Here is a 27061-nt window from a genome sequence, read left to right as displayed (position 1 = left end):
CTGAGTGGTAAGTAGCATCAAGATCAAGAGCAGCACCATCAGCTGGCCTGGCAAGAAAATTACTCCCTTGTGTTGTGTTGGTCTGGCAGCGAGTCTGGGAGGGGCCTGCTGGTGTGTTGCACGTGTTATGCTGCTGCTTCTCTCTCGCCCCGTGACCGCTGACCACTGACTCATGGAGGAGTGAGGAGCCCCTGATGTGGAAGGTGAGAGTGTGGGGCTGTAGGGGGTGGCCAGCCGCCGCTTCGCCTGACCTGTGGAGACATGGCCCATAAGGAAGAGTTGTGGCGCCATAAGGAGGGGGTTTTGGACCTTAAGGAAGTGTTAGTGGTACAATTACTGCCTTTGTCATCATATGGAAGGGTGTTACTGGTGGGAGAGAGGCTTCAGTGTATCCAGTTGTCTTCCTAGTACCACACGATAGAAGGGACACTGGTGGAGATGTGGGGTCCCGGATTAGGTTGCCTGTTGTGCATTTCTGGAGCAGTAATACCACAGGGTGAGGGAGGGGGGTGCTAGGCTGGGGTGAGGGGGAAGGGTATGTGGTAAGGAAAAGTTATGTTGTGATGGATGAAAGAGTGAAATAGCATTGGGTATGTACCAGATAGTTCACCCATACAGTGTGTGAAATGAGAAAGTGATAAGAAAAATAGTATGGTTGCTTGACTCTTGATATAGCTACATGTGTATTTGTTTATCATCTTGTATGCATTATTCAGTTGTTTATTTCAACAGGTGGAGCAAATCAAATGCCTGAGTTTTGATAGGCTATTAGGAAAAGTAAAACAATACTTACAGAATTATTTGTTGTTTTATTCAAATCAGTATACAATGCCGTTTGTGTGATCACTTTTTGAAGATGGCATCAGGAAGTTGGTGGCCATCTGTAGTGATGCACTGTTGAAGGCGATGTCTCAAGTTTTCGGCTGCTCTTTGGCACATCTCAAGGGGTATTGCAGCGATTTCCTCCCGAATTCGCATCTTCAATTCTTCCAAATTGTGTGGCCGACTTCTGAACACTTTCTCCTTGAGATATCCCCACAGGAAAAAGTCGCAAATGCTCAAATCAGGTGAGCGTGGGGGCCACTCGACATCACCCCTCCGAGAGACGAGGTGTGCCGGGAACATCTGTCGCAATTTGACCATTGCAACTTGAGCAGTGTGGGCTGTTGCTCCATCTTGTTGGAACCAGATGTCTCCCAGATTTGTTTCCTCACTTAATTCTTCCAATTTCGGTTCAAAAAAGTCTTCCAACATCGCAAGATAACGTTGAGAGTTGACGGTGACAGATCTTCCATCCTCCTCAAAGAAATAACATCCAATTACCCCAAATTTGGAAACTGCACACCAAACACTAACTTTAGAGGAATGGAGCGGTGAAGTCGGCCACACAATTTGGAAGAATTGAAGATGCGAATTCGGGAGGAAATCACTGCAATACCCTTGAGATGTGCCGAAGAGCAGCCGAAAACTTGAGACATCGCCTTCAACAGTGCATCGCTACAGATGGCCACCATCTTCCTGATGCCATCTTCAAAAAGTGATCACACAAACGGCATTGTATACTGATTTGAATAAAACAACAAATAATTCTGTAAGTATTGTTTTACTTTTCCTAATAGCCTATCAAAACTCGGGCATTTGATTTGCCCCACCCTGTACAAGAGCCTCTACAGGTGTTCCTTAGCTACATACCTACAATGAATGACTCAAGCACTAATTGATACTTGTATTATTGCATTATTTAATTTTTCACATGAATGCAGACTCATGTTGTTGTAGATTCATTATTTTGACTAATTTAAATCAAGATGTGAGGGAATTGTATGAAACTGCAGATTTCTCTGTAATTCAAGGATTTTTTTTTTCTCATATTTTGATATGATTTGAAAGCTAGACACACAGTGGTGGTGGTGGTGGCCAGATGGTGGTATGATTGTTGTCTGAGGCCATAGAGATGATTCATTGGGTTCTCATGGTTTCTCTCTCTGACTTTTGGGCAAACTATCAAAATAAACAAGAAAATATCTTTAAAAACTACAAGCTTTTCTGATTTCTCTCACTGTTGTTCCATCCACCTCTCTAATGCAGGAATTAACCAGTATTTCATGTTCCCCTCTGTGTAGCCATTCTGGAGGCACAAAAATCAGCTAATGGTGAATGATGTATATTGAGATTTGAGACATGAATGAGAATGAATCTTATCACAAAGAAATGGAAGAAAAGGCTCAATGTGTCCACAGGAACTCATTCATTGCCCAGTCATTGAGGTCCAGAGTCTGCCCACACCAGATTAAACTTCAAGGCATTGTTTACCGTTTGAATCACAGATAAACCTCTCAGATACTGTGGGGTGATAACAGATTATCTCAGGTGTGGACAAGGCCAGTGGACAGTGGCCAGCAGAACCACAGGTCAAGAGCAGACCTCAGTAGAATGGCTAGTTGTGCCCGTGGTGCTGTGAGACCAAGTATGGGTGTGCGTGTTTGTGTGTGCAGGTGATAACTGTGCTGTGTGAATGCTTTAGCAGAATTACAGCTAGATAATGGACTTGCTTTACATATAACCTTTGTGTTGTGGGTTAGATAGGAGTGTGGGAGGGAGGTAAAGCCCATAGCTGTGGTGCTTGTCCTGTGGTGGTAAGCTATAATAGGGACTGACAGGGAGGGTGTAGACAAGGGTGGAAAAGCTGGGGACTGTCTGTGTGGGGTAACATTGTATTAGATCATTCACCCATCAGTGCTTTCTCACTTTTGGTGGGTGAATGGGGCTGCCTGGAACAAAATAGATAGATCAATCAATCTCTAAACATGTACACCCTGCTGGCACTGGTTAGAAGACAAGAAATAGGAGGAGAGTTACTGAAAATTAAAGAAGGAAGAGTAAATATATGTGGTGTTAGTAAAATCTACCACTGATTTTCTCCTGTTTATAGCTGTTTTGGTGCAGGAATATGAGCTATTATTGAATGCTGGCTAATCAGTAATGGAGTGAGCATACTTATCATAGAGGAATAGAAGGAAAGCTTTGAAATATATGAAGTACGAGGGTTATTGGGAATTGTGAGACAGGGAAAGTGAATATTTTAGGCGCAGAAGAGGTGAAAATAGCACGGGAGAATTGTGAGGTGGTGAAATGTGACAAGGTTAGTGAAAGCTGTAAGAGAAGTGAGCAAGGTGAGGTGACACTTCCCCAATGAATGACTGTCTTGCTGAATGTGGCTGGGAAGGCTTGAGAAATGTGTATGTATGTATGTGTTCGTACCAGTGAAATGAAAAACCTGGACATCAGAAAAGTACCTGCAAACATTCTAAAGGCCTAAATGTGCGGAAGAAAAATGTGGGTGTATATTTTTTCCATTTTCTGTAGCACTTGCATGTAATTAATGAGGACTAAGGTGCACTGGCATGAGGGAGGAGAGGTGCACAACTCAATCATGAAGGTGTCGGCTCGGTACCCACGCACTCGGGAGAAAATGTTGAACGGACACACATCAGCGATTTACGTTGGAGTAAGTGAAAAGTGTGAGGTGTGTGTGGCCTCGGAGGTGCATTCACATAAATGGGGAATGTTTTTATTACGATTACTCATCGGCTTAATTTAAATATCTATAGTGGCTTTAGATAAATGTATTAGTGATTTATTCTAAGCTCTCCCTCCACCTTTTATTTATTTATTTATTTTAATTTTTGTGTGTGTGTATATTCAATACACACACACACACACACACACACACACACACACACACACACACACACACACACACACACACACACACACACATACTCACACACACCAATGAGAATAACAGCAGTGGTAATGTGGTAATTTTTTTCTTCTTTCTCTTTTTTCTCTTTTTTTTCTTGCGCAATTCCACAAAACGTTTCTAATATTAAGCTAACAATGTGGTATTATGATTTTTTTTTGTCTTTTTTCCTCATAATTGCCTAAACTTCAACAATGATTTATTTTGCTTTTGTTTCTTTACATCACTGCATTATATAAAAACAAATTCTCTCTCTCTCTCTCTCTCTCTCTCTCTCTCTCTCTCTCTCTCTCTCTCTCTCTCTCTCTCTCTCTCTCATTTTTCTTCTTATTCTTTTACATTATTTCTTTATTACGTAAGAGGAAACTAACCAAGAGAGAGAGAGAGAGACAGCCATTATGTAAGAGGGGGAAACCAGCCTAGAGCAACAAAAACAGGAAAAAAGGCCCCATTTAGTTACCATTATGCAATCAAAAGGCTAAGAGGGTTACCCAGAAATGAGGAGAGTTCCATTAAGTGCCTTGTTATGTAGAGATGAGTGACAAGGAGACAAATACAGAATGATAAGGAAAGATAAGAGGGCAGTGTTGTAATGAGTGGGGGTGGGGGATGATGGGTAGGCTGCTGCTGGTGATGTAGATGTGTAGGTGAGGTAGAAGGGGAATAAGGCTTCCTCACCATCACCCCTATCACTGCCACCATCATCGCCACCTCTTTCTATTCAGTCTGTGTGGTGTTTGGGAAGTACTGAGAGGGAAGGAGGGTAGGGGAGGGGAAGGGGGGATTAGCTCTCTCTCTCTCTCTCTCTCTTCCCCTCCCTCTCCCTCTCTCCCCCTCCCTCTCCCTCTCTCCCTACTACAGTCATTATATCACACTCTCTCTCTCTCTCTCTCTCTCTCTCTCTCTCTCTCTCTCTCTCTCTCTCTCTCTCTCTCTCTCTCTCTTGGCCCCATTACAGTTATGCAAGTCACACACACACACACACACACACACACACACACACACACACACACACACACACACACACACACACACACACACACATACATACATACATACATACATACATACATACACACACACACACACACACACACACACACACACACACATACATACACATACACACACACACACACACACACACACACACACACACACACACACACACACACACACACACACACACACACAGAGACAGAGAGAGAGAGAGAGAGAGAGAGAACATTTTTGTCCTCCAATATCTCTAAAATTGCCACCTCCTCCTCCTCCTCCTCCTCCTCCTCCTGCTGTAATCCTCAAGCCTAACTGAAAGGCAGACATGAGATTACCTCCTCCTCCTCCTCCTCCTCTTCTTCTTTCTCTTCACTTGGAAACATGACATGATAGCTTAAGTTGCCTCCTTCTCCTCCTCCTCCTTGAATTTGTATCAATATATTTCATTTATTTCTTTATTCTACTGGTGATATTAATGGTGTTGGTTTTATTATTATCATTACTATTGTTGTCGTTATTTATTTTTCATTTATTATTTATCTTTATTATGGTGCACCTCAAGACAGTACTGGATTGTGGAATTAGGTAGACTAAATAAATAAGGAGGCAGCAGAGGAGGAGGAGGAGAAGGAGAAAGAAATGGAGGAGGAGGAGGAGGAGGAGGAGGAGGAGGAGGAGGTATCGGTTATGCTGAGGAATAAGTGTACAGTATTAGAAGCTCTCCCCCAACTTGAGGACAGCCTCTCACTTGCCTTCTCCTGCTCTCACTCTTCACACCATTCTGCCAGTACTTGCTCTCCCTCACTTTCTCCCTCACTCCCACTCACTTTCTCCTTTTCTCCTTCCCTTTCTCTCTCTCTCATTCTCCTTGCCTTGCTACATCCCTCAGTGGTACTCTAGTGAAAGGAACTTGTGTATTTCAGGTATGTTGGTTCGTAGACTTCACTTTCATGCATGGTGTCTCACTAACTAATCACCTTTTTAACCTAACATTAACTTTAACCTAAGCTAACCTATTAAAAAAAAAAAAAAAAAAGGAGGGAAACTAACCTAACATAATTTTAGCAGATCTTTTCTTTCACTCCTTTTAAACCTAACCTAATCTTTTTCCTAACCTATCTTAACTTAACCTAACCTAACCTAACCTAACCTAACTCTTTCCTAACCTATTTTAACCTAACCTAACCTAACCTTTTCCTAACCTATCTTTACCTTAAGCCAATTTTTACATTACCGGATAAAACGTGACCTTACCTTACCTTACCTAATCTTAAATCTAACCAAACCTGCTTCATAAGACCTTGTAGCTGGCATGGAGTAGCAAGAAGTGTGTTGTTGCTGCTATTGTTTGTATGTATTGTCTTGGCTACCCTCAGCAGGCTCCAGTGGGTCTTCATGAAGTGTACAAGGGTGTTTTTTGTGGTTGTGGTGATGATGTAAGGGTTCTGTGGACAAAAACACATAAGGAAGCAGAACTAATGATCTGTTTGGGTGGAGAGGGTGGAAGTGTTTATAAGGGAAAGTAACTGTAGAATCCAAGTAATATATAGTCTTTGTATGCTTGGAGAGAGAGAGAGAGAGAGAGAGAGAAACAACCTAGAGAACCCAATGAATAACCTCAGTGGTGTTTGAAAATGTTTATAAGGAAAAAGATGACTTGGAAAACACAACTGAACTCATCTGGTTATCTGTGTGTGGGATATTGACCTCTTCTGTATTGGGATGCATTTTTAGTGAGAGTTTTAAACATGATTAGATGATTTTATTGACATTAGAAGGGTCTATGGAGGTCAGAAGATTAATGGCCTGTGTCTTCACTGTTTTAATCCCAACATAGGTTTCTGAAGCTGTATAAAATCACCAAATATTAAGCAGAATAAATATGGAAATACATCGAGATACTGAATGGATTAACCTCTTCAGTAACATGACTTGCTTTTCCTACTCATTCTGCTTACTATTTGGTGGTTTTATACTGCTTCAGAAACTTATGTTGGAATTAAAATAGGGAAGGGCCATTTAGCTTCTAACCTCCATAGACTCTTGCTAATGTCAATGAAATGGTCTAATCATTCCCAAAATTCATGGTAAAAATGTATCCCAGTACTGAAGAAGTTAAGAGTGACTGAGACTCTTTTCTTTTGCCACACCAGAGCGCTCAGCCAGCCGTGCAGTGTGACTTACGGTGTTGAAACTTTCAGTGTAATGCTGCTGCTGCTGATGATGATGATGATTACTTAAATGCTGATATGATAAAATGGGGCTTTGTTCTTTTGTTTCTGGCATTTCATCTGCTTTTCTTTTTATGATAATGATGGTGATGTTCTTTTTATCTCTTCTGATTGATGGTGATGGTGTTGATGGTGATGATGATTCTAACCTTTGTGTTCTCCTCAGCAGCATAATAATGGTGAAGCCTGTGCTTATTTTTTTCTCCTTTCTTTTAGGTGTTTTAGTGAGTTTGTCCAGTAATGAGTAAGCTGCAGGATAATGACATGCAGGATGTAAGTCTTCTTTTGTCTTCCCTTCCCACCCCTCTCCTCTCACACACACACACACACACACACACACACACACACACACACACACACACACACACACACACACACACACACACACACACACATTGGTATGGAAAATTAAAAACATAGGTGGTTTACAGGGAAAAGTATTGGATTGGATAACAAACTTCTTAAAAGACAGAGAATTGAGAACAATGATAAAAGGTGAAGAATCAAAATGGTGTAGAGTTATAAGTGGAGTTCCACAGGGAACAGTTGTGGCCCTGTAGTGTTCATAGTGTATATCAGTGATATGGTAGACGAGGTGGACAGTAATATAAGCTTATTTGCAGATGACACAAAGTTACTGACACAAGTGGAAATTGACATGGATTGTGGAATGCTGCAGAAAAACTTGAATAAGATACATGAGTGGAGCAAGAAATGGGAAATGGAATTTAATGCAAAAAAGTGCAAAATGATGGAACTAGGGAAAAGCAAAAGGAGAGACAAGATTGTACACTATGGAAGGGGTAGAAATTCAGAAAACAAAAGAAAAGACCTGGGTATTACAACCAATGACAATTTATCACCAGAAAAAACAAGTGAACAATGTAGTCGGGAAACATACGAGTTATTAAGAAAAATTATGTGGCCATTTACCTTTATAGATGAAGAGATGATGAAAAACCTAATAGAATACATGATTTGACCTAAACTTGAATATGTTGCACTTATATGGTCACCACATAAGAAGAAAGATATAAGGAAGATAGAAAGGATTCAAAGAGCTGCAACCAAAATGGTTCCAAGTTTGAGAGACCTACCGTATGAGGACAGATTAAAGATATTAGAAGTTCCAACATTGTAATATTGTAGAACAGATTGGTGGGTGGGTGGTGTAAAGAAACTCAGGGAGAGCAGGAGCACTTTATTTCTCTTACGTTTCGCCGATAGGGCTTCTTCAGAGAGAATGAAGAAGCCCTATGGGTGAAACGTAAAAGAAATAAAGTGCTCCTCCTCTCCCTGAGTTTCTTTACACCACCCACCCACCAGTTCCAACATTGCAACAGAGGAGAGAAAGAGAAGACCTAATTGCTACATACAGGGCATGGAAGTTGACAAAGTTGACAAAGAAGACCTATTGGTGTGGGACTCAAGAAATACAAGGGGAAATGGCTTGATATTGAAAAAGACACTTTAAGAAATATGGCTATCCAAACAGAAGCATAGAAATATGGAACAAGTTGGATGAAACAGTAGTTCAAGCAAGAAATATTCATGACTAAGGCTAAACTGGATGACTATAGGTATGGAGACAGGACAGCATGAGCATAGCTCTTTTCCTGTAAAACACAACTAGCTAAATGCAACACACACACACACACACACACACACACACACACACACACACACACACACACACACACACACACACACACACACACACACACACACACATGATTGAAATATGCACATGTTTGTATGACGTTAAGTGCATAATTTTCCATAGAAGTGCAGATATCTTGAAAGCTTGTGCAAGGAATAACATCAGTAGGAAGGACTAGATCAGTATAAACAATGAGACAACAACTCTGGTATAACTTAGACCTTGTTTGCTACACTTTGGTAAACACATACATACATGCATACACACAGATAGATAGATAGTTTAATAATGATAATAGTTGTCACTATATAACAGTACTACAGCTTACTAATTCTAATGCTGGGATTCACCATACATCAACTGTCCATAATCTCTAACAGTAAATCATTCTTACACACAAACCAACATACATATGCATGCAGTGAATGAATACACCCATTTTGATTTATGCTTTGTGTTTGTATGTGTGTGTGTTTCTTTCTCTCTCTCTGCCTCTTGCTCATTCCTTGCCGCCATCTCCACCACCATGACCTCCTCCTCCTCCTCCTCCTCCTCCTCCTCCTCCTCCTCCTCCTCCTCCTCCTCCTCCTCCTCTCCTCTGTCTATCTATCTGTTTGTCTGTCTCTATCTATCTATCTATCTGGCTGTCTGTGTCTGTCTGTCTGTCTGTCTGTCTATCTCTCTCTGTCTGTGTGTCTGTCTGTCTGTCTATCTCTCTCTGTCTGTGTGTCTGTCTGTATCGGTCTGTCTATCTGTCTATGCATTGAGTGAGTTACTCCCATGTCTGTTTCCTATAGCACCAGGCAAGGCTTGTGAGACGCTGCACTGTGTTTGTTGCACCTCCCTAGTCTGTGTTGCCATCAAGGTGCATGCTGTGCTCTGCTACCCCTCACACTGCTGGCTCTGCTGATGTCATCCACTAGTGACCTAATCTGACATCATGCATACTGTGATCTAATGTAATCTATATGTACGATGTAGCTTAGTGTAATCTGTTCTGTGTTAGGTTATAATGAGGATGATGTAAGGGTAATATTATTGTGTGAAATAGGAGATCTCTTAAAACTGTTGCTGTGAGGAATAAATGTATGAAAAATGGAAACTATTAAACAGAGGAAAAAATATATAAAGATTTACATATACATAATATAAGAAAAGCCTTTGGAATGAAATATAGGGCTTCTTTATTTTCTTTTCTTAGTGTGCATTTTTTTTCCTAGTGTGCTGGTTACATTGTGTAGTGGAATACAATACAATGCAGTGCCTGGGGATGAAATTAGGATGATGAGAATAACATGTTTTTCTTTACCATCATTTTACTAGTGGATGTTACTGTGATTGAAAAGTTAATTAAGTGGTAATGTGTCTGAATACTAAATAGAGGAGTTGAAATCTATGAGGTAAATATTTAGAGTTGTTTGTTGGTTTATTGAAGAAGTTACATATAAAAGAGCTTCCTAATTTCATTCAAGGCTGCTGTACAACAATTTTCCTCCTTTGTTGAGTGCGAGGTAAACACAGGGACAGTTTGGTGGACACAGGAAGCTACATGGATATCAGAACAGACAGACCGAGGATGTTTACCACTGTCTATTCACTGTCTACCTATTCTCCTCCCATCTTTATACATATACTTGTGTGTTGTGTACATTATTTTCTTCTGAGGGTTTTGTTGAGTCACAACGCTTTTGTGTCACTCAAGTGGGTTTATATTTTTGCCACAGCTGTACAGAATGAATGGTGGAATTGAAGACTATAATGTTTTATGCTACATTTATTACATGCTTGCACTTGTTAATCTTAAGTTTACATTTGGCCTTGTGTTGTGTTGAGGCTGCCGCACCCCACCCTTTGCACTGACGCATCATTACCAGTTACTGGATGTTGGATGTTCACTAAGTGCTTTCATTTATCCATTACTATTTATTTTCTTATCCTGTATCATATTTATAGCGGTGACTGTTTTCCCTTCTCACTTTCTTCTTTTTTGCTAAGTTCTTTGAAGAGGGTGAGTTTCTGCTGTCTTTGTAAAGCTCTGTGTACGAGTCTATAGAACTGGTGTGTGGGTGAGCCAGAGACTCCAGAGCCAGCAGTGTGGTGCATATTTCAGTGACACCATTGAACATTCACTTAACCCATTCAGTACTAGGACATAGTTTTACTTGGATTAGACAATTTTATTGACATTAGGAAGGGTCTATGAAGGTCAGAAGATTAACAGTCACAGTCTTTACTATTTCAATCCCCCACATGAGTTTCTGAAGGTGTATAAAATCACCAAACAGTAACTGGAAGGAATATGGAAATGTGTCTTGGTACTGAAGGGGTTAAATAGATGAATAGATAAAAAATAACAAACCCAATAATAGTTCAGTACAAAAATAAACCAATCAATAAATCACAACACCCAACTTCAAACAATCCAAGCTACACATTTATTGGCTGAGTTATATTTTACTCAATGCTTTTCTAATCTTCCTTTGACTCACCTCAACACACAACACAGCACTGACCCTCACCAAGCTGCCGTGTGCTAACCCTCGCCTCACCCTCACCAGGAAGGCATAGGGCTGCTGCCTCCATCCGCCTCGTCCTCAGAGGAGAGCCTGAGCCCGGTGCCTAGCAAAGGTGGGGGGGCGGGAGGAGAAGGAGGAGAGGGGGCAGCGATGTGGGTGAGTGGGCAGGAGGGCTCCCGGCTGGCATGGGAGGAGGTGGCCCGGCTGCTGCTAAGCGACCCCACCTCCGGGCTGCTGTCCAGGGAGGTGCTGGCGCGGCGGCAGACAGTCGGCTTCAATGAGTTTGAGGAGACACAGGATGACCCGCTGTGGAAGAAGTATTTGGGCCAGGTGTGTATTTACCTAGTTGTAGTTTTACAGGGCCTGGGCTTTATGCTCGTGTGGCCCCGTCTCCATATCTACACTCATCCAATTTTTCTTTAAAGCTATGCACACTCGTTGCTGACACCACTTCTTCACTCAAACTGTTCCACGTCTCAACACATCTTTGTGGGAAACTATATTTTTTGACATCTCTCAGACATCTTCCCTTTCTTAGCTTTTTACTATGTGATCTTGTGCTTCGATTGTGTGTTTGTGTGTGTGTGTGTTTGGCATTTCTATTCTATTTTGTCTCTTGGTTTTCCTGTTGTTTTCTTTTGGTATTTCTGTTCTGTCTTCTCTTTTTTATTCCTGTTGTTTTTTATCTTGTCATTCCCGTTCAATTTTGTCTCGTCATTCCTATTCTGTTTTCTCTCTGTTTGTGTATTTCTGTTTTGTTCTCTCTCTTGGTATTCCTCTTCTGTTTTCTTTGTTAGTATTTCTGTTCTTTTTTTCTCTGTATTCCTGTTATGTTTTTTCTCTTGGTATTTGTGTTCCATTATTTCTCTTTAATATTCCTGTTCTGTGCTTTGATGTTGGAAGTGAAGGATGACCAGGTTTGTATATAGTATTACCTTCTCTGTCTCTCCTCCTCTTGGCATTTTGGTTTTCTCCCTTGCATTGCTGTGAATGTTAACTAAAATCTTCACTCCTTCATTGCTAAACTCTGGAATTAAAGTGCTCGTTAACCATATCTCTGTTCACACACACACTCACATAATGACTCACCATTAAAAAATTCGAATGAAAATACTCAATAATCATTATCTAGATTCATGCACACACTCACATACTCATTCTCTCATTGTCACTCACATAATCAAACTCACCATTCAAATATTAAGGAAACCTAAGCTAACTCATCTAGCCTTTCCTTCCTTCCTATAACTCAACTTTACTCACAAACTCACCCCAGTTCCACAAAGCCACAGCAAGTCATCCAATCACCCAAGTCACCTAGTCTTCCCATCCCCTTCACACAGTTCATCACCTATCCACTGACCTCTTCTCTCCTCCATTGGCAGTTCAAGGAGCCTCTGATTCTGCTGCTGCTGGTGTCGTCTGTGGTGTCACTATGCATGGGCCAGTTCGACGACGCAGTGGTCATCACCCTGGCCATCGTCATTGTGGCCACCGTCGCCTTCATTCAGGAGCTGCGGACAGACCGGGCACTGGAGGAACTCAAGAAACAAGTGCCAGCGACCTGTACGTGTCTGAGAGATGGCTGTCTGCGGGAGTACCAGGCACGGGAACTGGTGCCGGGTGATGTGGTGCACCTCAGCATTGGCGACCGTGTGCCTGCGGATTTGAGGCTGATGGAGGCGATTGATCTTTCCATTGATGAGTCTAGTTTTACCGGGGAGACCGAGCCAGGAGCGAAGGTTGAGGGATGGCTTGTTTTTTGTTTTGTTTTGTTTTGTTTTTTTGCTTCCTCATTTTCTCTCTTTCTATTCAGTTAAATGGCTTTCTCTCGTTTTCATGTTCGTTTATTTTTGTCACTTTCCTTTATTCTTAACTTTTTTCAATACAAGTTTTTTTTTTTCACTTGTGTTTAGTTTATTTCATATATTTAATCTTTTTTATAGTTAGTGTTAGCAATGTACACCCCATCCTGTCCCTCCTTCACAACCCAGCCTCACCCTTCTCCCTCCTTCAGGTGAGCAGTATCCTCAGCAGTGGTGGCTTTGGGGTGTCGGGCAGCCTCAGCAACATCGCATATATGGGCACCTTTGTGAGGACGGGGCATGGCCGGGGCATCGTCATCAGCACCGGGGAGAAGACGCAGTTTGGGGAGCTGGTGAAGATGATGCAGGAGGAAGAGGCGCCACGCACTCCGCTGCAGAAGAACATGGACATGCTAGCCAAGAAACTGTCCATCTTCTCCTTCTGCTTCATAGGAGTGGTGTTTGCTCTTGGCCTCTACCAGGGCATCCCCATACAGAAGGTAGTGGCCCCTGTGTGTGTTGATAGAGAGTTGCTTAGGCCTTGCATACAACTAAATTTATGTACCAGGTCTTCCCTATACAGAAGATACTGGCTTTTATGTTTGTTGGTAGTAGTTTATACCTGTTTGGGAACTGGCATCTAAGTGGACCTTTTTTGTTTAACCCCTTTAGTACTGGGACTCATTTTTACCATCAGTTTGGGTATACTGTATTTAGACAATTTTATTTACACTAGGAAAGTTCTTTGGAGATCAGAAGGTTAATGGCCAGAGTCTTCATTATTTTAATCTCCATGCAAGTTTCTGAGGCTGTACAAAATCACCAAATAGTAAGCAGAATATAAAAATGTGTCATGATACTGAAGAGGTTAATGTTTTTTTGTTTTCCCATCTTTCATAAAATATTTGTTTCCTCCTATCTCTATTTTGTTCATCACTGAATCCCTTCAGTACTGAGACACAGTTTTACCTTGAGTTTGGTTGTAATTAAACTATTTTACTTACATTAGGAAGATTAATGGCCAGAGTGTTGACTGTTGTAATCCTTCACATAAGTTTCTGAAGCTGTATAAAATCACCAAGTAATGAGAATATATATGAAAATGCATCATGGAATTGAAGAGGTTAATCACTCCTTTCACTAGTAAACATATAACCTCATCTATCCTTTCTTCTTTTATTCCTATCACCTCTCATTCTACAGATCTTCAACATCGCGGTGAGCCTGGCAGTGGCAGCCATTCCCGAGGGTCTGCCCATTGTGGTGACCATGACGCTGTGCCTAGGTATCCGTCGCATGGCCCAGCGCTCGGCTCTCGTCAAGGGCTTGCAGACTGTGGAGACGCTGGGCTGTGTCACCACGGTCTGCTCCGATAAGACTGGCACTCTCACTAAGGTACTGTTGCTGTGGTGCTGTGGCCTTTGAATCTCTGTTCTTTTTTGCACTTAAACTAATGTATTTGTGCTGTGGTGTTGTGATGGTTCTTGGTTCTCTGTCCATTTTGGGAAGGTACTGTTGCTGTGGTGTTGTGGTGTTTGGTTCTCTAATTTTTTGGCACTCCAACTAAGGAACTCTTGCTGTGGTTCTTGGTTCTTTGTCCTTTTTGCCACTCTAAGGTACTATTGCTGTGGTGTTGTGGTGCTTGGTTCTTAAATATTTGGCACTTAAACTAATGTACTCTTGCTGTAGTTGATGGTTCTTGGTTCTTTGTCCTTTTTTCCCACTCTAAGATACTGGTGCTATAGTGTTTGGTTCTTGGTTCTTAGCTCTCTCTCTCTCTCTCTCTCTCTCTCTCTCTCTCTCTCTCTCTCTCTCTCTCTCTCTCTCTCTCTCTCTCTCTCTCTCTCTCTCTCTCTCTCTCTCTCTCTCTCTCTCTCTCTCTCTCTCTCTCCTGTGATGTACTTGTGTTGTCACTTGCTTGTCTTCATGTACAAATCTGGTTAAATTTTTACTGTATGTTTGTTTTATTCTTTCATCCCTGAAGAGTTACAAGCACTGCTACTTTGTTTTTTCCCTTCATCTTGTTTCCTTTGCCCAGAAGACAAAGGGTAGGAAAATTATATGCTTTCTTTGTTACTAGTCTCTCTTAGTGTGTTTCCTTTACCTTTTCCCACTTTTTCCTACCTCAGAAGAAGACAAAAGGAAGAAAAACAGTAGATAACTTGTTAGGAAATGTGTCATCTTAACTTTTTCCTTTATTCCTCCGTAGAAGACAAAAAAAGGAAAAGAGGCACCCCAGTTAGTAGGAAAAGAGTTATCTGTATTTTTCTTCCCTATCATTCTTTTTCCCCACCACAAGGAAAAAAAAGGAAAACAGACACCCTAGTTAGAAAAAGTGTCATCTGTCATTTTTTCCTTCATTCTTTTTTCCCCTTTAAATGACAAAAAAAAAGAAAAAGAAGGGAAACAAACACTTTATTAGTTAGAAAAAAAATACTTTCTTCCTTCATTTCTTTTATTCCTTACAAAAAAAAAAAAAGGAAGGAAAAGAAACACATTATTACCACTCTCTCACATTGACCTCTTTTTGTGACCTGAGCAGAACGAGATGACAGTGACCAACATTGTGACCTCCGAGGGGGATGAGTGTTGCCTGACTGGGGTCGGCTACTCTGCTGACGGCCAGGTGGTGTTCGAGGGCGGGTACTCAGAGCTGGCTAACGAGGCGGTCACCAAGCTGCTGGAGACAGGTGAGATTAATTAAGATGAGCTTTTATTAGTGTCTTGGTGAAGGAATGGGTCGTTACATTAGTGTCTTGGTGAAGGAATAGGAGCTTTCATTTGTGTCTTGGTGAAGGAATGGGAGCTTTCATTATTATCTTGGTGAATTAACAGGAGCTTTCATTAGTGTATTGGTGAAGGAATGGGAGGTTTCATTAGTGTCTTGGTGAAGGAATGGGTCGTTACATTAGTGTCTTGGTGAAGGAATAGGAGCTTTCATTTGTGTCTTGGTGAAGGAATGGGAGCTTTCATTATTGTCTTGGTGAATTAACAGGAGCTTTCATTAGTGTATTGGTGAAGGAATGGGAGGTTTCAATAGTGTTTTGGTGAAGGAATGGGATGTTTCATTAGTGTCTTGGTGAAGGAATGGGACGTTTCAATAGTGTTTTGGTGAAGGAATGGGACGTTTCATTAGTGTCTTGGTGAAGGAATGGGAGGTTTCATTAGTGTCTTGGTGAAGGAATGGGAGGTTTCATTAGTGTTTTGGTGAAGGAATGGGAGGTTTCATTAGTGTCTTGGTGAAGGAATGGGACGTTTCATTAGTGTCTTGATGAAGGAATAGAAGCTTTCATTTGTGTCTTGGTGAAGGAATGGGAGGTTTCTTTAGTGTCTTGGTGAATTAACATGAGCTTTCATTAGTGTATTGGTGAAGGAATGGGACGTTTCAATAGTGTTTTGGTGAAGGAATGGGAGGTTTCATTAGTGTCTTGGTGAAGGAATGGGAGGTTTCATTAGTGTCTTGGTGAAGGAATGGGACGTTTCAATAGTGTTTTGGTGAAGGAATGGGACGTTTCATTAGTGTCTTGGTGAAGGAATGGGAGGTTTCATTAGTGTCTTGGTGAAGGAATGGGAGGTTTCATTAGTGTCTTGGTGAAGGAATGGGAGGTTTCATTAGTGTCTTGGTGAAGGAATGGGAGGTTTCATTAGTGTCTTGGTGAAGGAATGGGAGGTTTCACTAGTGTCTTGGTGAAGGAATGGGAGGTTTCATTAGTGTCTTGGTGAAGGAATGAGAGCTTTCATTAGTGTCTTGGTGAAGGAATGGGAGGTTTCATTAGTGTCTTGGTGAAGGAATGGGAGGTTTCATTAGTGTCTTGGTGAAGGAATGGGAGGTTTCATTAGTGTCTTGGTGAAGGAATGGGAGGTTTCATTAGTGTCTTGGTGAAGGAATGGGAGGTTTCATTAGTGTCTTGGTGAAGGAATGGGAGGTTTCATTAGTGTCTTGGTGAAGGAATGGGAGGTTTCACTAGTGTCTTGGTGAAGGAATGGGAGGTTTCATTAGTGTCTTGGTGAAGGAATGGGAGGTTTCATTAGTGTCTTGGTGAAGGAATGGGAGGTTTCATTAGTGTCTTGGTGAAGGAATGGGAGGTTTCATTTGTGTCTTAGTGAATTAACAGGAGCTTTCACTTGTGTCTTGGTGAAGGAATGGGAGGTTTCATTTGTGTCTTAGTGAATTAACAGGAGCTTTCACTTGTGTCTTGGTGAATTAATGGAAGGTTTCATTAGTGTCTTGGTGAAGGAACAGGAACTTTCATTTGTGTCTTGGTGAAGGAACAGGGACTTTCATTTGTGTCTTGGTGAATTAACAGGAGCTTTCATTTGTGTCTTGGTGAAGGAATGAGAGCTTTCATTAGTCATCCCTTTATTTCTCAAAAAAAAGTTAAGGATATGTTCTTTTTGTGTGTGTGTGTGTTTTCTATGTTTTATTTTTGTGTATCTCATAACTTTGCCTCTCCTTTGTCCCTTTGTGTACGTTGATTGGTTTGTTCTGGTGCAGGATTTAACTAGTAAAGATCAGGGTCAGGAATGATTGGTGATGGTTGTAGTAATGTCTCGCTCTCATTTGTTTACTCTTTTGCTCACTCACTTATTCATTCACTCATTCACTCACTCATTCATTCATACATTTGTTTATTTATTTATTTATCTATTCACTCACTCACTCACTTAACTCACTCACTCACTCACTCACTCTACCTCCTTCTAACTCACTCTCATCCATTGCAGGTGCTGTGTGTAATAATGCTCAGATCGTGAGTGGGCAGCTACTGGGACAACCCACCGATGGGGCCATTCTTGCTGCTGCCATCAAGGTGACTCTCCCACACTACATGTTAACTCTTGCTGTTGTTGTTAGTAGTGGTGTGAATGAGTGAATGTGGAAGTTGTGTGCCTTTACCTTAGCTGCTTATCTAGTGTCTCTATAGCACCACACATTTAAAAGAATCATAACACGTTTTTCATTAACCCCTTCAGTACCATGATTTGTCTCCATATTCATTCTGCTTGTTATTTGGTGATTTTATACAGTTTCAGAAGCTTATGTGGGGATTAGAATAGTGAAGATTGTGGCCATTAATCTTCTGACCTCCATAGACCCTTCCTAATGTCAATGAAATCATCTAATCACACCCAAAACTCATGATAAAAGTGCTTCTCAGTAATGAAGGGGTTAATATTTTCACCATCTGTTTTCCTTGGTTTGGAAGATAAAGAGAAGAAATTAGATACCATGTCAAAAGCCGTAATGTATGTTTGTATGTGTTATCTTGGTGTTGGTGTTAATGGTGGTGTTGTTGGCTGCAGCATGGGATCTACAATGCGGGTGACAAGTACCAGCGATTGGAGGAGATTCCCTTCAAGTCGGAAACCAAGACCATGTCGGTGAAGGTGAAGAATAAGAAGGTACGTGCTCAATGCCATTTTCCTGCAGGACTTCAGGTGTGGGCAAGCAGATAGACAGACAGACAGACAGGACAGGCAGGCAGGCAGGCAGGCTAGTAGGCAGACAGACAGGCATGCAGAGAGGAAGGCAGACAGGGAGTTGCTTTAGTTACATGGATGGGAAAAGCCTGAGTAATATCTGCATCATGCTTCCAACACACACACACACACACACACACACACACACACACACACACACACACACACACACACACACACACACACACACACACACACACACACACACACACTATGATGAACCTAGACAAACACACACACAGACAGACAAAAGAGAAACACCAACAAGAAGGCACAAGAACAGAAAAGAGAAGTCAAGTGAAGAAAAGTTGGTAATTTACTTATGTATATTTAATCCCATTTGATGATCTAACCCAAGTAAGTGTGTGACAATATAAGCACACTTGCACACACACTTACACACACTGCAGCAATACCCACCTGACCTCTCTCTCTCTCCACTCAGACGGGTGAGGTGGAGTGGCTGGTGAAGGGCGCGGTGGAGGTGGTGCTGCGTTCCTGCACTCACTACCAGCAGAACATGAGTGTGCTGCCTCTCTCCCAGGAGCGACACAGACACATCCTCTCTGTTGCACTGAAACGTTCTCGCCGCGGCCTCAGAGGTTAGTGGTTTGATTTGATTCAAGTATTTATTTATTCATTTATTCCATTTTTATTAACCTTCAGTATCATGACATGTTTCCATATTTATTTTGTTTACTATCTGGTGGTTTTATACAGCTTTAGGACCTTATGTGGGGGATTAAAATAGTGAAGACTGTGGCCATTAATCTTCTCACCTCCATAGACCCTTCCAAATGTCAATAAAATGGTCTAATTGTACACAAATCTCAAGGTAAAAATGTGTCCCAGTACTGAAGGGGTTAATAGTACATACTATGTGGTGAGTCACAATATAGCCCCTTTCACCATTGTCTCCCAAACTAGAACACTCCTTGAGGTCATACACCCAAAAAAATCTGAAACAATTTAGTCGCTTAGCTAACAAATGAAAAACAGTGACTGCGGAACTCACAGCCTTCCTTGCTACCACCCCAGTGCTCGCCATTGCCCGTGGCCCGAGCCTCAATGAACTGAGCTACATGGGGCTGGTGGGCATCATGGACCCGCCCAGGGAGGGAGCACGGCCGTCTGTCACCACCCTGCAGTCTACAGGCGTCAAGGTGAAGATGATGACAGGTGATGCGCAGGAGACAGCTTGTGCCATCTCTCAGGCTGTGGGATTGCAGGTACGTAGCTGTGCAAGGCTGTGTAGGGCAGGGCAGAGCTTTTTGGGTTGTATATGCAGAGTAAATCAAGGTAAAAAATAAGTAATGGCAATAATGATTTGGAAATAGGAAGAATTAGAAAAGTGAGGAGAAAAGAGTGGTATAGTAATGTTGATAATGAAAATAATGTTGATAATAATAAAGTAATAAAGGAAGAATTGGAGGAGTGAAGAGAAAGAGAAGTGGTAAAAAGATGATAATAATGAAATGAGTCAAATGAGTGAGTAATGAAAGGCCTAACTAGAGATGGTGGTGGTGGTGTTTTTGGCAGCTGGGGCCCACCACGGTGTACTCCGGGGAGCAGCTGGATGCCATTGATGACCGCCTGCTGGTACGCTTTGTTCAGGACGCCACGGTCTTCTACAGGGTCTCCCCACGACACAAACTGCGCATTGTCAAGGTATCTGTGTGTCTTACTTCAACCTTGTCACTGATATTTGGTTCATTTTCTCCTGATCTTTAACCACAGAAGTGGGAGAAAGAGGTGGTGGGGGAGGGTGGTCAGTGTAATACCACTGACTCACCTAACCTAACTCCACCAAACTTAACTTTAACGTAATTCAACCCAACCTAACCTCTTGATATACTCAACTAACGTAACCTCAACTGTAACCTAACCTAACCTAACCTAACCTAACCTAAACCCCATAGAAAAAGGGAAAAAATTCTTCTCACCCAACCTAACCTAACCCCACCAAACTTAACTTTCACCTAATTCAACTCAACCTCTTGATATACTCACCTAACCTAACATGAAAAAAAAAAAATAATAATAAAAAAAAAATAAATAAATGTTACCCAACCGAACCTAACCTAACCCCACCAAACTTAACCTAATTCAACCCAACCCAACCTCTCTCTACAACACTAGCACCAGTACCACCAGTTACTTTTACCAGAGTACTAAGCATCACACCTTCTTTTGTCCCTCCCCAGGCACTGCAGGAGGCTGGGGAGATCGTGGGCATGACTGGTGATGGCGTGAATGATGTTGTGGCACTCAAGCGGGCAAACATTGGCATTGCGATGGGCCGCATGGGGTCTGCCGTGAGCAAGGAAGCAGCTGACATGATTCTCAATGATGATAACTTTACCACTATCCTGTAAGTGTTAGTGGTGCTGGGGTAATTGTGATTGTTGGTGTGTCTTATAACTTTATTTATTTGTTTATTTTTTATAGAATGGGGGAAGCTGGCCAAGGGCAGCAAAAATAAAAAGAAAGGGCCCACTTGATTGCCAGTTCCCTAAAAGATTCAGAGAGTTAGCCAAAAAATCTCGGACAAATGTCTTGAAACTTAAACTGAAGACTTGATTATTACCTTTCTTGGCTGTTTCTTGACACTTATGTCCTTAGGCTCTATTTTTTTTTCCTTCAGGTTCTTTAGTATTTCCTTAAATTCAGTGGGTTCCTTTATACGTTAGGTTCCTTCCTCTGAGTTATCTCCTTTGGTTCAGTTTTCTTCATAGGCTTCAGTATTTCCTTAACTCCTTCAATAATGGGACACATTTTTACCTTGAGATTTCTGTATGATTAGACTATTTTGGTTGGAAGTCTCTTTGTATGTTTGTCTGTCTTGAGTGCACGATCTCTTTCTCTGCAAATTTTGAGGTTTGGATGGGAAGTTTGAAAGTTTGTTTATCTGTTTGTCTGTTTCTTGGGTGATGCAAAGTTTAGCGTATGTAATGGCAAAGTTTGATAAGACACTAGCAAGGTTTAATGTGTGGAATACCCAAGTTTAATTAAGGCACCAGCAAGCTTTAGTGTTCCTATTTCTGTTGGTCTGACGGTCTTGCTCACACTGTATCTGCAGGTCAGCAATAGAGGAAGGCAAGTGTATTTTCCACAACATCAGTAACTTTGTGCAGTTCCAAGTCAGCACGAGTCTTGTCGCTCTCAGCCTCATTGCCCTGTCCACCCTATTCGGCCTGCCCAGCCCCCTCAATCCTATGCAGGTAAGCCTTTAGTCCCTCAGCCCCTAACTTGTCTGTCTTTCATACTCTCTTCTAATCCCTTCAGTCCCTCACCTTGCATTTTGTCTCATATAAGTTTTTTTTCTTCCTCACCTCAACTCTGCTCTTCTTTCTTCTATATTTTTCTTCCTCAGCCCCTTGCCTGTCTGTCTTTCATACTCTCCTCTAATCTCTTCAGTCCCTCATCTTACATTTTCTGTCTCATATTCTAAGCTATTCATTTCCTCACCTCAACTATTCTCTTCTGTCTTCCATATATTCTTCCTTTCCTGTCTTCATCTTTAACCTTCATTTTTTCTTTTTCCAATTGTAGTCTTTCATACCACATCACTATTATCTCTTTCCCATACTAATTGTGGATATTCTTACTCACATTTCTACTTGCACACTCCCTTATTCATATCCACAGCTCACATCAAACATACACACACACACATATATTTCGTTTGCACGTCACATAAACATCTCTTTCTATGCATATCTTTATCTACACATCCTGACTCACACACACACACACACACACACACACACACACACACACACACACACACACACACACACACACACACACACACACACACACACACACACACACACACACACACACGGCCCGGTAGCTCAGTGGGTAGAGCGCTGGCTTCACAAGCCAGAGGACTGGGGTTCGATTCCCCGGCCGGGTGGAGATATTTGGGTGTGTCTCCTTCACGTGTAGCCCCTGTTCACCTAGCAGTGAGTAGGTACGGGATGTAAATCGAGGAGTTGTGACCTTGTTGTCCCGGTGTGTGGTGTGTGCCTGGTCTCAGACCTATCCGAAGATCGGAAATAATGAGCTCTGAGCTCGTTCCGTAGGGTAACGTCTGGCTGTCTCGTCAGAGACTGCAGCAGATCAAACGGTGAATTACACACACACACACACACACACACACACACACACACACACACACACACACACACACACACACACACACACTTACTCTTACACACACCTTCATTCACTCTCCCTCTCACTCTTTCACTCCTTCACTCACACTTCCTGACACACATCTTGACTTATACACCCTGACACACACACACACCCTCATTCACACACCCTCACTCACTTTCTCACTCACACTCCCTCTTCCACTCTCAGACTCACACACCCCTTCACTCACTCCCCAGATCCTGCTCATCAATGTGATAATGGACGGGCCGCCAGCTCTCACCCTTGGCATGGAACCGATCGACGAGGATGTGAAGATGCAGCCGCCGCGAGACACCACCAAGGACCTCATCACCAAGAAGCTGGTGCGCAACTGTATCATCTCTGCTGCCGTCATCATCTGTGGCACGCTGTGGGTGTTCAGGTGAGTCTGTGTGGTGTGTTGTGATCTGAAACACTTTAGGCTGTGTCTTCACTGCTTTTGAGGGGCTTTAGTTGAAGTGATGAGGGTTTTCAAGTGTTTTTTTTTAGAATTCTAGTGAGAAATTTACTAGGTTTCTATGTTGAGAGGCTTTAGTTGAAGTGATGAGGGTTTTCAAGTATTTATTGTTCTAGTGAAAGATTAAGTAGATTTCTGTGCTATTTACTGGAGAAATGCTCTTGAGAAGCTGACTGATCATCTCTGTTGCCTTTGAAAGCAGTTGAGATGAAAGCAAAGTATTTATATGACTATGATTTAGTTTACATGTCAAGAACTTATGGAAAAACAACTTATTAGATGCAGAGGAGGCGAGTTGTGACAAGAGAGATGGAGGTGTTAGGGGTGAGGATATAAAGGAGAGAAAGGGAGAAGTGGAGGAGAGAGAAATGGATCCCTGGTTACATGTTTTTCCGCCCACCAATACATGTAGCTGCCTCTCCAATTCAAGCAGTTTTAAAGCACCACTGCTATGGCCTAACCTAACTTCTCCCTAAAGGTCTGAGATGAGTGACGGGCGCGTGACGGCTCGTGACACCACCATGACCTTCGCCTGCTTTGTGATGTACGACATGTTCAACGCCATGTCCTGCCGCTCCGATAACAAGTCTGTGCTGGAGATTGGCCTCACCTCAAACTGGTACCTCTTTGTTGCTCTCACCGCCACCGTGGGTTGCCTGCTGGCCGTGGTGTACCTGCCCTTCCTGCAGTGGGTGTTCCAGACTGAGGGCATCCACCTGTCAGACTGGCTGTACTTGGTCTGCCTCACCTCTACGGTCCTCCTGGTGTCTGAGCTGAGGAAGTTCCTGGACCGCTGGGCCGAGAGAGGCTGGCCGCAGGGAGTGTCAGTGCGAAATCTGTGGCCGGCCAAGAAAAGCAAGGCCGGCTGGATGGATGCTGTGTGAGTGGCTGTGTGTCTGTTTTTTTATTAGTTTCTGTCGCCGTTACTTACTTAATTTCCATCCACAGGAAGAAGATGAATCATTCAGGTGCCGTCTTAACTGAATACGTGTGTGTACATATTTGTTTCCTTCTCTTGGTTAATTACTCATTCAGTAGCAGTTTTAGTATGTGTGTGTGTGTGTGTGTGTGTGTGTGAGAGAGAGAGAGAGAGAGAAAGAAGGGACAAGTATAACCTTAAAGTGACATGTTCAAGGAAGGTTTTGTAAAGTTTTAATGTTTGTATTTGTATGTGCTTGTCTCTGTTTTACATTAATTTATTTAAGAACTATTTATTTTTTACTTATTATCTCAGTTTATCTCATTGGTTGGTTTTTAAGAGTGTGGGCGGAGCAGGCAAGGTTGTGTGTGCCCCGCGTCGGTGGTCTTTGTGGAGGTTTTATACACGAGTGCAATATTTTCATGACGCACCTTCATATCATTTTAGACGTAGGTATTTTGTAAGGCAGCGGGAAATCTGCCCTTCGTGTGGCAGGGTGAGAGAGTGTGGGCGAGTCAGCCACACATCCGCCACTCCCACATCTGTCACCCCCAACACCCTACCACCTGCACTCCCCTCACCCCCCAAACCTTACCTTAGATTGCACTTGTCTGTCACTTCACTTAAATATGTACTGTCTTTCACCCGACACACACGGCCACATTCACGCTGATCTAAATGAGATTAATAACCGTAGTAATCTTACCTAATGTAGATGAAAAGAAGTGATCACCTAACCACACACCCCACACACTACTGGCTTATGTCCCAACTCACTCAATTGTGCTCCAAGTGACTACGAATTTTAAAAGTCCTACCCTTTCATACACAGAGATTTTTAATATTAGTGCAGATGGCAGAGTTGGCAGTCTCTTGCAATCATAGGAGGGCAGAATATTCATACTTTCATGTGTGCGGTTGTCCTTTCTCCTTTTGTCAAGTTGGCTGAAAATGGGTGCAAACACTTATCACGTCATTTCTCAGATCTACGCCATTCAATTAATTAAAAAATCCCTGTGTGGTTGTGACTGACGGCTGCTAACATTCTTGCCTGCACTACACCTTGTGAGTGAATGAGTGAGTGAGTGAGTGGCTAGGATCATTCACAGCTTTGGGCACTGTTGTGAAGTGTCTGTCGCCACTTACAAGCTTGACCAGTAGTTTCTCTTTGTGTACTTGCGTTTGTGTATGTGTGTGTGTATGTGCAGCTGAACAATTTCATTCATTGTATTTTCAGGCAAGCAAAATTCTACCTTGGTATTGGTGATAATTCTGAACGATGTGAAATAACAGTGTGAGTGATCAAAATGGGCCAGTTCCTCCCCTCCTGTGTTGACTTGCTGCCTCCCTCGAGCTGTCAGGTGCAGGCAACTAGTGTGACTGCAGGAGAACTTATTACTACACCCTTTGAGCTCTACCTCCTCAATCCTTCTCATTCCTCACCAACACAACTACTGTAAGGGAACAATAATACACTTTATATCTGGGTGTAGATGGAGCCTCATAGAATTTTGTCTTCTTATGGCACTGTGAAAGATGTCTATCTATATTTATCTATCTATCTATCTATCTTTTTATCTTTCCATCTTTCTATCTATCTATATTACTATCTTTATACTAGGCTGGCAATCCCACACAAGGCTTCCCAGATTAGGCACCTCTCACTCACTCTTATCCCTGTCTCACATTACACTGAAAATGTAAACACTACTTTGGAAATTGGAATACTCAAGATTCAGGTAACATAAGTTTAGGATATGAAGCAAAACACACGAAAAGCACATTGGAAGACTAATTCAGCACAAAGATGCAGCTGTAGGTGGCTGAGAGGAAGGGCGAGGGTGGTGGTGAGAGGAGGGAAGTGTGTGGTGCCCGGCTGGGGAGTGCCGAGTTAAGGCAGGAGGGGAAGATGTAATGTACTGTTACTCTTTATTCCTGCACCCATTACTAAGAAACACTGGGTTAACTTGATGCATGCTGATGACACCAGCAATGCATTTATTTATGTTACTATGTCTTACTGTGTCTTACTTCATCTATCATTTTTTAAATTAACAAGTGTATTTAATTTGAAATATGAGGTTGTGAATCAGAGGAAGATGGGAATAAAATGTGCATGTTAAGAGAATATGCAAAATGTTATAAAGAAAGTTAACACTATTATTCTTCTACAAAAGACGTAATATGTCTAAGATGAGATTTGATATGGTTGTTAAGGAAGCTTTCCACGGAATGGTTAGAAGTTTGGGGTGTGAGAGTGAAGGAAGGAAGGAAGGGATGGGAAACTTAGAATGCCAGTAGCAGAGGAAAGGAAGGTCACATGTAAGGATAAAAGTGCTATTGAGGAAACTAAAACCTGGTATGGCTTTGAGTGATGAAAATGCAAAACTGTGTGTGTGTGTCTGTGTGCGCGCGTGCGCGCACGCGCGAGTACGCCAGTCTACCAGTCACCAGTTTTGAGTTTTCATGCATTTCCTGTATCAGGTTAAAGTTTTCCCAAAGTTGCATGTGTAAAAGACAGTAGACTGTAGCCAACCCCTTCAAGGAATGCTGTAGGAGTGGGTGACTGAGTAGCACACTGGAGGAAGATGATGAACAGAACAAGAAAAGGAAGTTACTTGGTGCATAGATTGTGTTTGCTACATGGTGGAGAAAGAAAGGTAAAAAGAAGGGATTGACATGATTGTGATGAAGTGTGAAGGCACATTTGTGATTGTGTTCTGTTGAGTTGTGTTGTGTTCAGGTTGTATTGTGTGCAAGATGTGTTGTTGAGGAAAGCATTACGTGCCATCATTGTTATTTTTATTATCATTGTCATTATTATTATTATTATTATTATTATTATTATTATTATTATTATTATTATTATTATCGTTATTATTATTATCATCATTACTATCATTGTCATTATTATTCTGACATATTATTCAACATACACTGTTTTATATATTCTTGATGTCAGAGACCATTTCCTGTAGATGAAAAATTTACATGTAGTACACATTATATATAGTAAATGCTAAGAAAACT

General features: G+C 42.0%; 1 protein-coding gene across 5 annotated transcripts; it reads left to right on the top strand.

The window, feature by feature from the left end:
• The first annotated feature begins 27 nt into the window (after nt 1-27).
• On the top strand, nt 28-27061 carry LOC123501327 (calcium-transporting ATPase type 2C member 1-like). 5 transcript variants are annotated; one of them, XM_045250103.1, is made up of 16 exons: nt 28-203; nt 7207-7263; nt 11209-11496; nt 12552-12908; nt 13184-13471; nt 14175-14366; nt 15514-15661; nt 17697-17782; nt 18276-18374; nt 18898-19054; nt 19491-19681; nt 19992-20120; nt 20657-20823; nt 21532-21673; nt 22853-23037; nt 23591-27061. In XM_045250103.1, the coding sequence occupies exons 2-16, from the start codon at nt 7231-7233 to the stop codon at nt 23994-23996; spliced, it is 2868 nt and encodes a 955-aa protein (XP_045106038.1). In that variant the 5' UTR covers nt 28-203; nt 7207-7230; the 3' UTR covers nt 23997-27061. The 5 variants fall into 5 exon arrangements, with proteins under 5 accessions (XP_045106038.1, XP_045106039.1, XP_045106037.1 ...); XM_045250104.1 differs by lacking the exon at nt 7207-7263; XM_045250102.1 differs by lacking the exons at nt 28-203; nt 7207-7263 and adding an exon at nt 2026-3508.

The sequence above is a fragment of the Portunus trituberculatus genome, chromosome 9 (genome assembly GCF_017591435.1).
Source record: "Portunus trituberculatus isolate SZX2019 chromosome 9, ASM1759143v1, whole genome shotgun sequence".
NCBI lineage: Eukaryota > Metazoa > Arthropoda > Malacostraca > Decapoda > Portunidae > Portunus > Portunus trituberculatus.
The sequence above is the reverse complement of the archived record's forward strand: the minus strand, read 5'-3'. Positions and strand labels throughout refer to the sequence as shown.